Raw genomic sequence first — 14,675 nt, 5'->3', positions numbered from 1 at the left:
GATATCATTGGGCCAAACAATAAAAATCTTAATCCGACATTCCCTATCGACCAATGTTTTTATAGAAAAAGGCATTTACGTTTTTTTTTTTTAAAATTTCTGTAATATAGGCTTATTATATTTGTTAATGACCAATTAAAATATGGATTGTGCGAAGCTAAAACAAACAATAAAAATTTTAACGCGATCTGCAATCCAAAAGAATACTTTTTCTTCAATTTCTTTAGTTTAGAGTTATTGCATTTATCGACAATAGTTATACCATGGACCCAGATCCACCTTACAAGGTGGACCCATCACAATTTACATACTGAATGTTCACAATTCACCTTGCAAGGTGGACCCATCACAATTTACATACTGAATGTTCACAATTCAAATTGTGAACATTTAGTATGTAAATTGTGTATTTTGTACCCGAGTCCAACTTGCAAGGTAGACATGAGTCCACAGAATAATTTGCTATTTACCAATGGTTGGGCCCGACAGAGCCAAAAAATAAAATTATTGACCCGGCTTGGCACACACTACCCAAAAAAAAATTAAAGAATATATATATATATATATATATATATATATATATTTTTTTTTTTTTTTTTTTACTTCAAAGCTATTATATTTATCAATTTATATATTTATTTTTGTTATAATAATTATAAGTTAAAAATATTTATTTGAATTATTATTATAATTATTATTAATCTTTATGACTATTATAAAGTTTACTTTATAATTTTATTTTAATATAAATAATTATTATGATCATTCTTAAAATAAGGGAATATTGTAATTTATGCCGCTCACCGCTTACAAATATGACAATTATCAATGTCACTCATGAATCATTAGTGGTGTAAATGTTGCCCCTCAATTTTCAAAACGTGACATATATTGCCTTCCCCTAATGGAAAAAGGAGAAACATTGTTGTCGATGGAATGCTGCCAGATAATGTCTTTTAAAAATATAAAATTGTATTTTTGATTAGTGTTATATTTGAGCATATAAGTGTGAGATTTGCACATATAAGTATGACATTTGCATGGTGCTTTGACCCGACCCGACCCGTCTCACGAATAAGGATCCGTGAGACGGTCTCACAGACCCTTTTCTAAAAATTATTTTTCCTATTTCCAAGCTTAGCCTAATTCACTTGTATTCACGAACCTGATCTACAGTCCCTACTTAATTTTTTTAAAGCGAATTTTTGAAACATTAACCTGATTAGTTGTTCCTATTTTGGATCAAGCTAGAGCTGGCTTTGATAAACACAAAACAGAGAGGAAAATAAAATAAAATAAAATAAAAAACGTGACATCAAAGTCAATGATAATGCTGCCAGATAATGTCTTTTAATTAAAAAAAAAAAAGACAGGTTTGAGCTGTAAGATTCCTACTTAATATTAAATAATTTGGTGTCATGTTGTCATTATCTGATCTTCCTCTAATATTTAATTCCATATTACTCGCAATATAATTAGTGTTACAAGTTGCAGAAAGCAAGCCACATATATAAATTTCAATATGAAGTGCTAAAAGTCAATGATAATGCTGTCATTTTGCAATTAAAAATATAATGCTTCGGTCTTGCAATTATTATTTCACTTGAATCCATTATGCAATTGCCAGTTGAAAGCCTTTGGTTTCTTCTTAGTAGTGCTCTGATCATCTTACCAGTTACCACATAGAGAGACTCAAATGGCTTATGCTGCTGTAACTTCGCTTAAAGAAACACTCCATCTACATTTCTTGCAATCACAATCACAATCACAATCAAGCCTGCCTCTTCTTATATATAAACCAAAGATGCTCTCTCTCCATACAAATCTTAGTTTCCTCCAAGAAATTCTTGAGAAATCTGAGATCGCCTATGATGATGCGGGGGAGATGAAAGATGTAGAGGCCGAGATCAGAGATGCAGCGTTCGAAGCCGAAGAAAGGATTGAGATGGAGTTGACTACCATTTATCCAGCAAAGGGTTGGATGAATCGTCTTGCTTGCCCCTTCAGGCTTCATGGAATCTTCAATGAAGCTGTAAAACAGACCGATTACCTCAAGGAGAAGTTGATTAAGATTCAAAGTGAAAAGCAGTTTACAAAGGGTCCATCACAAAGAGGACTACTACATGGTTCAACATCATCGCAGCCTGCTGATCCAGAATGCGAGAACAATATTACTGTGAGTAAATTTTCCAAAAGAGTTAAATTATTTGAAATAAATGTTAATTAAAATAATTGGACATTATTGTGATAGGGTAGAAATATTTTTTTTTTTAAATTATCTGAGAATAAGCCTAGAAAATATATAATAAAAATATATTTTATTATCTTTAATTTATTGTTTCGTCTTTAATTTTACACCGATATTAATATGATTACAATTAAATATGGATTGTTGAATTTGTTTATAATAATTACAATTAATTCATTCAGATTTTGGAGAGGAGGGAAAAAAAAAGTAAAAGCGATATGGTGAAAAGTAATATAGTTAAGGTATAAAGGTATAAAAAAATACTATATAATATTCATTGTTATAATTTATTGAGAAAAAGTACAAATAGACCACTGAACTATCTGGGGAATAACAATTAAGCCATTGAATTCGAATAAGCTTCAAATTCATCCATAAACCTGAAAAAAAAAAAAAAAAAAAAGAACAATTAGCATTGTTTGCAGGTTAACAGCAGGTTTCTGCTGATTGAGATGTCATGTATATTTAAATTTTTTTCTTTTTATATTACTTGGACTACATGTAAGCATTTGACCCTTTGAAGTCAAAATTTAAAGTCCTAATTTCCTCTCTCCTCTATTTTCTTCTCCGGTTCTTCATTTGCATCTGCCACTATCGCTTCTCTATCTTGCGCTTTTTCTCTCTTTCGCAGTAGTTTGCGGTATTTTTTTAAATTAAAAAATAATAATATTTGCATGTAATTTCTTAAACTGAACTTTCCCTTGATCGAAGTTTATACACTTAAAAACTTGCGGTATTTTTTTGTCTTAGCAGAATCTTAATTTTATTTTATCATGTTCTTTTTCAAAAAATAAAAATAAAAATGGAAGGCTTAAACAAGAAGTAAAATTAAATTAAGCTCCAAATAAATTAAACTAATATTAATTAGACTTTATTTTATTTCTTGTCTTAAGCTTTCCATATCTTTTTTTTCCCGAACAAGAACATGATAAAATAAAATTAATATTCAATTCTGCTAAGACAACAAGTACCGCAAGTTCAAATTGCGAATGTTTTTTAGCGTATAAACGAAAATTTTAGTTTCAGAAATTACACATAGATGATATTTTTCTTGATTAAAACATACTGCAAACAACTGTGAAAGAGAGAAAAAGCACAAAATAGAGAAGTGATAGTTGCATATGCGAATGAAGAACCAGAGAAGAAAATAGATGAGAGAGGGAATTTGGGCTTTAAATTTTGACTTCAAAGGGTCAAATGCTTACATGTAATCTAAGTAGGATAATAAGAAAAAATATATAAATATACATGGCATCTCAATCAGCACAAACCTGCTATTAACATTTTAAAAATGCTAATTACTCTTTTTTTCCAGGTTCATTGATGGATTTTAAGCTTATTTGAGTTCAATGGCTTAATTGCTATTCCTCAAATAATTCAATGGCCTATTTGTACTTTTTTTTTCCTAATTTATATAATTGAATATCGATATAAATATTGTTAAAATATTATACCAAATCCATTTCGTACAATGCACAAGTCAAAATACTAGTATAATTTTAAAATCATGGATGTGTATTTAGCGTTGACGAGTCCTGTCTAAATTGCAAAGGGTCCATCACAAAGAGGACTACTCCAGGGTTCAACATCATCGCAGCCTGCTGATCCAGAACGCGAGAACAATATTACTGTGAGTAAATTTTCCGAAAGCGCTTCAAAAGAGTATTATTTGAAATAAATGTTAATTAAAATAATTGGACATTATTGTGATAGGGTAGAAATATTTGATTTTAAATTATCTGAGAATAAGCGTAGAAAATATATAATACAAATATATTTTATTATCTTTAAGAGAAAATTGTAATTTATGCCCCTCCATAATATGTCAAGTATCAATGTCACCCCTGAATTATTGTAGTTATGAACTGATACTGCATTGTAATAGAGTACTCAAGAAAAAAAAAAGAATTATTTAAAATTTCTATCTTTAATTTTATTAACTAAATCAATGATAAAAAATTTTATGAACAAATACTACATTGTAACAGAGTCAGTAGTACTCAAAAAAAGAATTGTTTAAAATTTCTTTCTTTAATTTTATTAACTAAATCTATGGTAAAAAAAAATTTATCCATGCCTGGTACGTGTAATTGAACAATTATTTGCTTGAATTTAAGCAATTGCACTATATAATATTTATCGTTATAATTTATATTGCACCAGTGAAAATACAAGTATAATTTTAAAATCATGGTTGTTTATTTAGCATTGACGAGAATTCCATTCTAAATTGTATAACATCTTTCATTTGTTCTTTGTTCTCCTCTGATCAGCTACCACATAGACAGACGCAAATGGCTTATGCTGCTGTAACTTCGCTTAAAGGAACACTTTATCTACACTTCTTGCAATCACAACCATGCTTCCCTCTTAAAGACAACCAAGAGATAGTTAATTCTCTCTATGAAAACCTTGGTTTCTTGCAAAAAATTCCTGAGAAATCTGAGATCGCCTATAATAATTCGGCACTGAAAGATTTAGAGGCAGAGATGAGAGATGTAGCGTTCGAAGCTGAAGAAATGATTGAGATGGAGTTGAGTAACATATACCTTCAATCAAGCAGCATAGAGGCTTGCCTCCTCAGGCTTGATGGAATCTTCAAGCAAGCAGTAAAACAGACTGATTACCTCAAGAAGAAGTTGATTGAGATTCAAAGTGAAGACCAGTTTGCAAAGGGTCCATCAATCACTGGCATTTCACTCCTTGGTTCAACATCATTGCAGCCTGCTGATCCAGAACGCGAGAATAATATCACTGTGAGTAAATTTTCCAAAAGCTCTTCAAAGTTTGATAATAGAATGGTTGGGTGCGACAAGGAATTCAAGATGATATTGCGTAAGCTGATCAGGCAACAATCAGCTGAGCAACTCCAAGTTGTATCAATCATTGGCATGGGAGGAATAGGCAAGACCACTTTAGCTGAGAAACTCTACAAGAATCCATCAATTACTTCTCATTTTTACAAGAAAGCATGGGTTACTGTATCCCAAGAGTATACCGTGGAGAAAATGCTTGGATGCCTTATTGCTTGTGTTAGTGGATCAAGTGATTATCAAAGCAGCAATGACCAAGGCAGATTAGCAGAAACGCTACGTAAACGCTTGAAGGATCAGAGATACTTGATAGTGATAGATGATATTTGGAGCAAAGAAGCTTGGGATAAAGTGCAAGGGTGCTTTCCAGATGATAATAATGGAAGTCGTATACTACTGACTTCTCGGCTTAGAGAGGTGGCTGAATATGCTGCTAGTTCAGGTAACTCTATCATTAACATGCCTTTCTTAGATGCCAATGAAAGTTGGAATCTCTACTGCAATGTGTTTGGTAAAACGAAATTTCTTTTGGTGTTTGAGCAAATTGGTAGAGACATAGTGGAGAAATGTAAAGGATTACCTCTAGCTATTACTTTAGTGGCTAGTCTTCTCTCCAAGACAGAGGAGAAGGTGGAAAAGTGGAAGAATGTTGCAAAAAGTGTAATTGGTGATTCTAATGGTGCATGTTCAAGTGTATTATCTTTGAGTTACAACCAATTACCACACCGGGCTAAAGCTTGCTTTCTATATTTTGGAGTTTTTCCAGAGGATTATGAAATCCCTATAAAGAAGTTAGTTAAGTTGTGGGCAGCGGAGGGATTTTTCGAGGCAGCGGACAATAAGAATCTGGAGGAAGTGGCTATGAAATGCTTGCAAGATCTTGTTGATAGAAGTCTTGTTCTAGTTGGTAAGCAGAGTTACAATGGAACAATCAAAACAATTAGGATGCATGATCTCTTGCGAGACTTGTGCTTAAGTGAAGCTCGACGTGAAAATCTCTTGTATGTTGTTCATGGTGCTGTTGCTGGACCAGAAAAACTTCCATTTGACAAGAGGAAATCACAACACTTGTTTTCAAAAGCTTGTCCTTGGATAAGTATTAAACCTGAATCTTACTATATTGAAATTAGATCTAAGTGCTTTGACAAATTCCATTCCTTACACTCTGTTGATCATGTTGATTTCAGCATTAAGGTGCTTTGTCACTTCAAACTATTAAGAGTAGTAGACATGAAACTTAGTTTCTGGAACTTTGAAGATAAGATGCTATATATGGCAAATCTTGTTCACTTGAGATACTTAGCTTTGTCTCTAAGTGATAAAGTAGGTCCTCTTAAACTAAAGCTCTTCGAGCATTGGAATATGCAAAGTTTTATTGTCCGTGGATGTAGTGTTATATTGGATTCCTCTAATGCATATGCAATTTGGAAAATGCCATTGTTAAGGAATTTGTATGTTGACGGAAATCATTTTATGTTAGAGGCTGCGGAGGTTGTTCATAGAAACATAGAGACTATATCTTGGTTGCGTCCGAGGTGTTGCAGAGAGGATCTTTTTACAAGGATTCCAAATTTAAAAAAATTGGGGATTCAAGTTCAAACGAAATTTGAAAATGAAAATTCAGATGGTTTCTATAATTTTGTGCACTTGGGGCAGCTTGAGAAACTAAGCATCAAAAAGTGGCATCTCAAACTTCCGGATAGTGGCATCCCATGGGCAACTGGTTTTTTACCAAATCTTAAGAATCTCAAATTCTTCGGGACTAATTTGTCATGGAATGATATGAGGGTTATTGGTATGTTGCCGAATCTAGAGGTTCTAAAATTGGTACATGCTTGCGAAGACAAAGAGTGGGAGCCATCTGAGGGAGGGTTCCGTCAATTGAAAAGATTGGTAATTGAAAGCCGGACTTTGGAAGATTGGAATGCTATGGGTGATCATTTCCCTGTGCTTCAACATTTACAGTTAAATTATTGCGATTTGTTGCGAGAGATCCCTATTGCGTTTGCCGATATTAACACACTTAAATTGATTCAATTAAGATGCTGTTGGGATTCCGTTTTGACTTTTGCAAAGCGTATTCAGGATGAGCAACGAAGCTATGGAAATGAAGCCCTCCTTGTTCGTTCTATACATATTCGGGTCTCTTCCTATCCCTATCTCCATTATATCTCTGACCGTTTCACATTTCATGCTATATATTTAAATTCCTCTGCAATCACATCAATAATTATATGTGCATGCTTTCTCTCATTTTTCTGTATCTCATATTTTTTATACCTATATAAATGCCTAAATAACTTAATTTATTGTTTCCAGAATACACAACCACGAAAGTAAACATTATCTCAAATTAAAGGAAGGATGTGACGAGCAAAGGTACTTAAATAAGTCTTCTGTTGTATGTATTTGCATACACCTCACCTATATATATGTTTATGTTTATTTTGTTTAGTTTCTTCTCAAAGAAAAATCACGCTTAGATGTTTTCAGTTTTTTGGCGATTTCAGTATTGTTTATATGCTTTTAATCTTAATCTTAATCTTTTATCAGGCATTTCGTTTCTCCTTAACATCTAATTCTTAAACACAGACAACTACAAAGATTGATGGATGCTGATTGATGAAAAGTTAATAAGAGGCACAAAGCTGAGCAGAGATGATGATGATGATGATGATTGATGGATGTTGTGTAGGTGTTCTTTGAGTGATGATGGATATGATGTTGGGATTAGCAGGAGCTGTAATATATGAATATGAATCTGCCTGTCAGTGGCTTTTTTACTGTACTTGTTGTGGGTTTATTGCTGTGATTTTTTTGTTTTTGTTTTTGTTTTTTTTTTTTGTTTTTTGAAAGATTGCTGTGGTTGTTTTGTTGGATTACTTAGGAATTTACGCAATGTGTTGCACCATGAACCATTATAGTGAGCTGAAATGGTTTCTGTTTCTCGGGAACTGATTTTTTATTTTTTTTTTGAACTATAAATGAAATGAAGTTGTATTGTTTGGCCATGACCCATATGATGCACATATATGCTATATTACAACATAGGAATGGACCTACTTTATCTTTTGTTAAGGCTTTTATTTTTTTACCACAAATGAATAACCTATTTGGAAATACATATTTAATTTATGAGGTAATTAGTTTTGTACTAGCTCAACTTCATTGCCAAAGGTTTTGTGGTCAAACGGCACCTGGTGTACACTCCCATGTGGAAGGGAGTGTGTTTGAGCCTAGATACTATATTGTGGAGGGATCTGTTGACTCTTTGTGCTTCAGTAGGTTGAGAAAGTAGCTATGAACATATATTATATTGTAACAGAGTCAGTAAAACTCAAAAAAAAAAAAAAGCTCAACTTCATTAAGACTTGTCTCCCAAGGTGAACCTTATTGTAATGTTGCAAGCTTGGCAATATGGCACTTGAAGAAAATGTTCAAACTTTGGGCTTGCAATATACCAATATTTTTTTTTTTAAAGTGAAATTAAATAAAAGATGCTCCAAATCAAATATAAAGGTGGTGCCAATTGTCCCAGGCAAATTATGCTCCAAATTCACGTTGGTATGTTATCTAGAGATTCTTAAACTGATACATGCTTACTAAGGCTGAAAGTGGCAGCCATTCGAGGGAGGGTTCTGGCGGTTGAAAAGGTTGGTAATTGAAGTAACAAATCATCAGAATTGGACAGTAATAACTAATAGCTGACCATGCATTTCCCCGTGCTCAAATGTTTAGAGTTAAGAGTGAATGTCACTTGTTACAAGAGACTCCTAGTGATTTTGCCGATATCAACACACTACCATTGATTCAGTTAAACGAATGTTGGAGTTCTGTTCTGGTTTCTGCAAAGAGGATCAAGGATGAACAACACAACTATGAAAATAATGTCTTCCTTGTTCTTTCCAAAAAAGTTTGGGTCTCCTTCTATCTCTCTAATATTTCTCTGACCACTTCACATTTCATGCTATCTACAATTAGAATTATAAATATATAAGCATATGTTTAAAGTAGGTTAAGGAAAGATAAAATTAAAATGTATATTTAAATCACACTAGTAACTAGATGAACTTGTCTTTGTTTTCAAAAAAAATAAAAATAAAAGATGAACTTGTCTTTTTACGGGCATTTATTACGACTATATATAAATATTTTCTGTATATAAATTATAAATATCATAATATATAGATTATGATAACGATAATAAGATTATTAGTACGTCATATGTTAAATAAAATAAAATAACAAAATATTTTTGTTTATAAAAAAATAAGAAAATAAATATAAGCCATAAAAACTTGACACATCGTATAGATATTTTTGTAATTTATCAAAAAAGAAAAAAAAATCAATAACTACTGTCCACTCATTCCACCTTGTCTAGACTTTAGCGTTGACGAGAGAATTGCTGTCTAAATTGATTGTATCACATGCATGTTTCATTTCTTCCTACTTAGTTATGCTCTGATCGATCTGCTTATCGCAAATGGCTTATGCTGCTGTAACTTCGCTTAAAGGAACACTCTATCTACACTTCTTGCAATCACAACCACGCTTGTCTCTTCAAGTCAAACAAGAGATAGTTAATTCTCTCCATGAAAATCTTGGTTTCCTCCTAGAAATTCTTGAGAAATCTGAGATCGCCTATAATAATTCGGCGATGAAAGATTTAGAGGCAGAGATGAGAGATGTAGCCTTCGAAGCTGAAGCAAGGATTGAGATGGAGTTGAGAAGCATATATCTAGCAAAGGGTTGGACAAAGCGTATTCGTATAAAGGCTTCCCTCCTTAGGCTTCGTGGAATCTTGAATGAAGCAGTAAAACAGACTGATTACCTCAAGAAGAAGTTGATTAAAATTAGTGCAAAGCAGCTTGCAAAGGGCCCATCACAAGGTGAAAGGATCACTGACGTTTCACTCCTTGGTCGGATGCGACAAAGAGGACTACTCCATGGTTCAACATCATCACAGCCTGATCTAGAACGCGAGAATAATATTACTGGGAGTAAATTTTCCAAAAACGCTTCAATAAAGTTTGGCAGTAGAATGGTCGGATGCAACGAGGAGTTCAAGACGATAATGGATCAGCTCACCAAACAATCAGCAAAGCAGCTACAAGTTGTATCAATCGTAGGCATGGGCGGAATAGGCAAGACCACTTTAACTCGCAAAGTTTATGAAGATTCATCAATTATTTCTCATTTTTACATGCGAGCATGGGTTACAGTATCTCAAGAGCATAATCTGCCACAAATGCTCCAATGCCTTCTTGGTTGTGTTAGCGCATCAAGTGATGAACAAAGCAACAATGACGACCAAGGCCAATTAGCAAATCGTCTACGCAAACACTTGAAGGAACAAAGATATTTGATAGTGATGGATGATATATGGAGCTCTACTGCTTGGGATAGTGTGCAAAGGTGCTTTCCAAATGATAATAATGGAAGCCGGATACTATTGACTTCTCGGCTCAGGGAGGTGGCTGAATATGCAAGTTCAGGTAACGCTATCATTAACATGCCTTTCTTAGATGTCGATAAAAGTTGGAATCTCTTTTGCAATGTGTTTGGTCAAACGAAATTTCATTCAGTGTTTGAGCAAATTGGTAGAGACATAGTGAGAAAATGTAATGGATTGCCTCTAGCTATTACTGTAATAGCTAGTCTTCTCTCCAAGACAGAGGTGGCAGTGGAGAAGTGGGATAATGTTGCAGAAAATGTGAGTAGATATGTAATTGGTGATTCTAATGATGCATGTTCCAAAATACTATATTTGAGTTACAACCAATTACCACACCACTTAAAAGCTTGTTTTCTATATTTTGGAGTTTTTCGAGAAGACTATGAGATCCCAGTAAAGAAGTTAGTTAGGTTATGGACGGCAGAGGGATTTTTGAGGGCAGTGGACCATCAAAATATGGAGGAAGTGGCCATGGAATGCTTGCAAGATCTTGTTGATAGAAGTCTTGTTTTTGTTAGCAAACAGAGCTACAACGGGAAGACGAAGGCAATAAGAATACATGACCTGTTGCGTGATTTGTGTTTGAGAGAAGCTCGACTTGAAAATCTCTTGAATGCCATTAGAGATGAAAAACTTCCATTTTACAAGAAGAAAATCTCTTGTCGTTGGATAACTGCTACATCTTGGTTTCATCTACGTGCTTTGACAAAGTGCTTTCACAAATCACATTCCTTCCACTCTCATTATGTTTTTTACTATTTCAACTTTGCAAGTATGCTACGTCTATTTTCACACTTCAAACTACTAAGAGTAGTAGACATAGAGTGTATATCTTCCCATGAATTTGGGGTACTACATGTTCTTGCAAATCTTATTCATTTGAGATACTTAGCTTTGAGGTATTCTAGAGATATTTTTCCCATATGTTTTTGTTTAGAGCTCTTTGAGCATTCGAATATCCAAACCTTTATTGTTCCTGGATGTCGTGCTATAGTGGATTCCTCTAAGGCATATGGAATTTGGAAAATGCCACTATTAAGGAATTTTTGTGTTGATCGGATTTTTTCATTAGGAAATTTGTCATTTGTTCATACAAACTTAGAGCGTATATCTTTGTTGGATTCTAAGCTTTGTACAAAGGATCTGTTTACAAGGATTCCAAATTTAAAAAAATTGGGGATTGATGGTGGATACATTGAAAACAATCTTAGATTGTTTTTATAATTTTGTGCACTTGGGACAGCTTGAGGAGCTAAGCATCAAAGAGTGGTCTAATCTCAACCATATTCCATGTAGCGGCATTCCATGGGGAACTAGTTTTCTACAAAATCTTAAGAAGCTCAAATTCTTCTTGACTTATTTGACATGGAGTGATATAAGGCTTTTTGGTATGTTGCCGAATCTAGAAGTTCTAAAGCTGAAACGTGCTATTGCTAGCAACGACATAACGTGGGAGCCATCCGAGGAAGGATTCCGTCAATTGAAAAGATTGGTAATTGAAGATACATTTTTGGAACATTGGAATGCCGTGGGTGACCATTTCCCTCTGCTAGAATGTTTAGAGTTACGCGAATGCAAGCATTTGCGAGAGATCCCTAGTGGTTTTGCCGATATCACTACACTAGCACTGATTCAATTGAACCGTTGTTGGGATTCTGTTCTGGTTTCGGCAAAGTTGATTCAAGAAAAGCAATACAGCAACTATGGAAATGCCCTCCTTGTTCGTTCGGAAAGTATTATGGTATCTTTCTATCCCTCTGATATATGTGTAACCATTTAACATGCACTTCATGCTACTTGAATTCTTAATGGCCATCTGATCTGTTTGCTCTCACTTCTATCTCATATTTCCTTACCTATCTAACTGCTGTGTGTTCACCCTTTTTCTTTTTTTACTTAATTTATCGATTGCAGACAGAAGGTGTAAACAACTCAGAGGAAGAGAGTGATGAATGGATGACTGCATAGTGGTTTTTGCATTTGTTTATTGTGGATGCTTTGGCGGATTAGGCAGGTAAAGTGCAATGGATGCTGTGGTTTTTTTGTTGGATTACTCAGGAATTTACGCACTGTATTGCACCATGTACCATTATGGTGAGCTGAAATGGTTTCTGCTTCTCGGAACTGATTTTTTTTTTTTCTTTTAACTGTAAATGAAATGAAGTTGTATTGTTTGGCCATGACACATATGATGCACATATATGCTATATTACAACATAGGAATGAATGGACCTACTTTATCTTTTGTTAAGGCTTTTATTTATTACCACAAATGAATGAGCTATTTGGAAATAGATATTTAATTTATGAGGTAATTAGTTTTATACTAGCTCAACTTCATTAAGACCTGTCTCCCATGGTGAAGCTTATTGTTATGTTGCAAGCTTGGCAATATGGAACTTGAGGAAAATAATGTTCAAACTTTGGATTTGCAGAGCCCACCATGAACTCACGATTCAAACCCCTTTCAAATCTCAAATAACTTACACTAAGAAAAATAATACCAGTAATAATTAAACTATTTAAAATATTTTTGAACTATACAAAAGATCCTATAATTATCACTCCTTTAGGTATCTAATAAAAATATAAAAAGTCAATAAATAACTAGGGTGTGTTTGGTTCACACATGGGAATCGGAATCGGAATGGGTATCAAATACTTGGTAATGGTAATGGATTTTGATGAAAGTATTTAACATGTTTGGTAATTGGGTGGAATGAGAATGATTATTAATAGTTGAGGAAGAAAGGAGGAAGGGAGATGAAACCCTTATTTAATAAGGGTATGTGTTTTGTCATTAATGGGGTATTCCAAACCCATAGTAGCATTCACAAAACCTATCAACCAAATACAAACAATCACTTTCATACCCATTCCTTATGCCTAAACCCACCAACCAAACACAATAGTAAATTTTTCAAGTTGTCCTTTTCTTTTCCACTGTTTTCGTTGAGAAATTTCCCTTGCGGTAACGGGAGAACCAGACACAGGAGTGGTAGAGACTTTAATTTGGATTCAGACTCAGAAAAGATAACAGGTGTTTGACACATGATAGATTGTAGATTTTTTTTTTTTGAAAGATGTGGATTCAGGATGACCAGTTTGGTGAAGATGTTCTATGTTTCAAACTGAGTAACACCATGAACAATGCCCATTACAGTATCATCAATGAACTCAACATTCAAAGACTCATTTTCAGGTTTAGACAACTATTTCGTTAGTAGGAAGGTTCAGTCATTTCAACATCAGTTTCAGAGTTTAGAGTTCATGCTTGATTTTATAAATTGATTTTATAAAACCATGTTTGATTAGACTCTAGCGTTTAGAGTTCAAACGATCTTCTATCTCTTTTTTTTTGAGCACTACTGACTTTGTTACAATGTAGTACAGTATCTGTCTATACCTACTTTCTCAACCTAATGAAGCACAAAGAGTAGTGTAAACCGAGTGCCACTAAATCACAATGTCTTTGGCACGATCTTCTATCTAAATTGTATCATATATTGATTGAAATGATACAGTTAGGGTTTGAACCGCCAATTTAAAATGATTATATCAAATAATTACTATTTAAACTTCATTAAAATTATAGTTAAACTTTAATATTTATTAATTTATTTGTTACAGTTTGGAACCGGAATCGTCTGGTTCCTAATATTATGGAACCAGATCTGGAGCTTTTTGTGTTCCAATTCGATTCTTACAGTACACGATTTGATTCGAACAAAACTATGACCATCCATACTTTCAACAAGTGAAAGCTTTCAAGCGAAGGGCCCTTTTAAAAAATTTTTTTAAAAAAATTAAAATTCATGCCATCTTAAAAGGAGAAAAATTGCAGGAATAAATTTAGCCATAGTTTCTTTTAAAATTCGTACATCATTAAAATAAATTTAAAGAAAAAAACAACAACAAAAAATAGAAAATTATAATAGACTGTGTACATACCTGCAATTGTTACTTCGCGATAGTGAAAGGGACGTAGGCTGAAATCGATGGGCTATTGACTAGAAGGGCAAAAAAGTAGTGAGTAGATAAAAATTAGCATTTTTTAAATCTTGGACATAGGAAAAACTTCTTTGGATGTAGACACGATGTAGTTGGATTTTGGCATTATTTGTATTCTTCTCTTGTTTTAACAGAAAAGTAAACT

The 14,675-nt window shown here is 33.6% G+C and overlaps 2 protein-coding genes across 4 annotated transcripts; both read left to right on the top strand.

The window, feature by feature from the left end:
* The first annotated feature begins 1,620 nt into the window (after window positions 1–1,620).
* Window positions 1,621–7,885, top strand: LOC115996457 (putative late blight resistance protein homolog R1A-10). 2 transcript variants are annotated; one of them, XM_031235677.1, is made up of 5 exons: window positions 1,621–2,176; window positions 3,801–3,878; window positions 4,522–7,203; window positions 7,381–7,440; window positions 7,654–7,885. In XM_031235677.1, the coding sequence occupies exons 1-4, from the start codon at window positions 1,697–1,699 to the stop codon at window positions 7,399–7,401; spliced, it is 3,261 nt and encodes a 1,086-aa protein (XP_031091537.1). In that variant the 5' UTR covers window positions 1,621–1,696; the 3' UTR covers window positions 7,402–7,440; window positions 7,654–7,885. The 2 variants fall into 2 exon arrangements, with proteins under 2 accessions (XP_031091537.1, XP_031091538.1); XM_031235678.1 differs by having other exon boundaries at window positions 7,615–7,885.
* A 1,589-nt stretch (window positions 7,886–9,474) lies between these two features.
* Window positions 9,475–12,764, top strand: LOC115996459 (putative late blight resistance protein homolog R1B-16). 2 transcript variants are annotated; one of them, XR_004093625.1, is made up of 2 exons: window positions 9,475–12,260; window positions 12,434–12,764. XR_004093625.1 is itself a non-coding variant. In XM_031235681.1 (2 exons), exons 1-2 carry the CDS (start codon window positions 9,548–9,550, stop codon window positions 12,466–12,468), a joined length of 1,047 nt encoding a protein of 348 aa, XP_031091541.1. In that variant the 5' UTR covers window positions 9,475–9,547; the 3' UTR covers window positions 12,469–12,764. The 2 variants fall into 2 exon arrangements, 1 of the variants encoding a protein (XP_031091541.1); XM_031235681.1 differs by having other exon boundaries at window positions 9,475–10,559.
* Window positions 12,765–14,675: the final 1,911 nt, after the last annotated feature.

This window comes from Ipomoea triloba, chromosome 11 (assembly GCF_003576645.1).
Source record: "Ipomoea triloba cultivar NCNSP0323 chromosome 11, ASM357664v1".
NCBI classification, from domain to species: domain Eukaryota; kingdom Viridiplantae; phylum Streptophyta; class Magnoliopsida; order Solanales; family Convolvulaceae; genus Ipomoea; species Ipomoea triloba.
The sequence above is the reverse complement of the archived record's forward strand: the minus strand, read 5'-3'. Positions and strand labels throughout refer to the sequence as shown.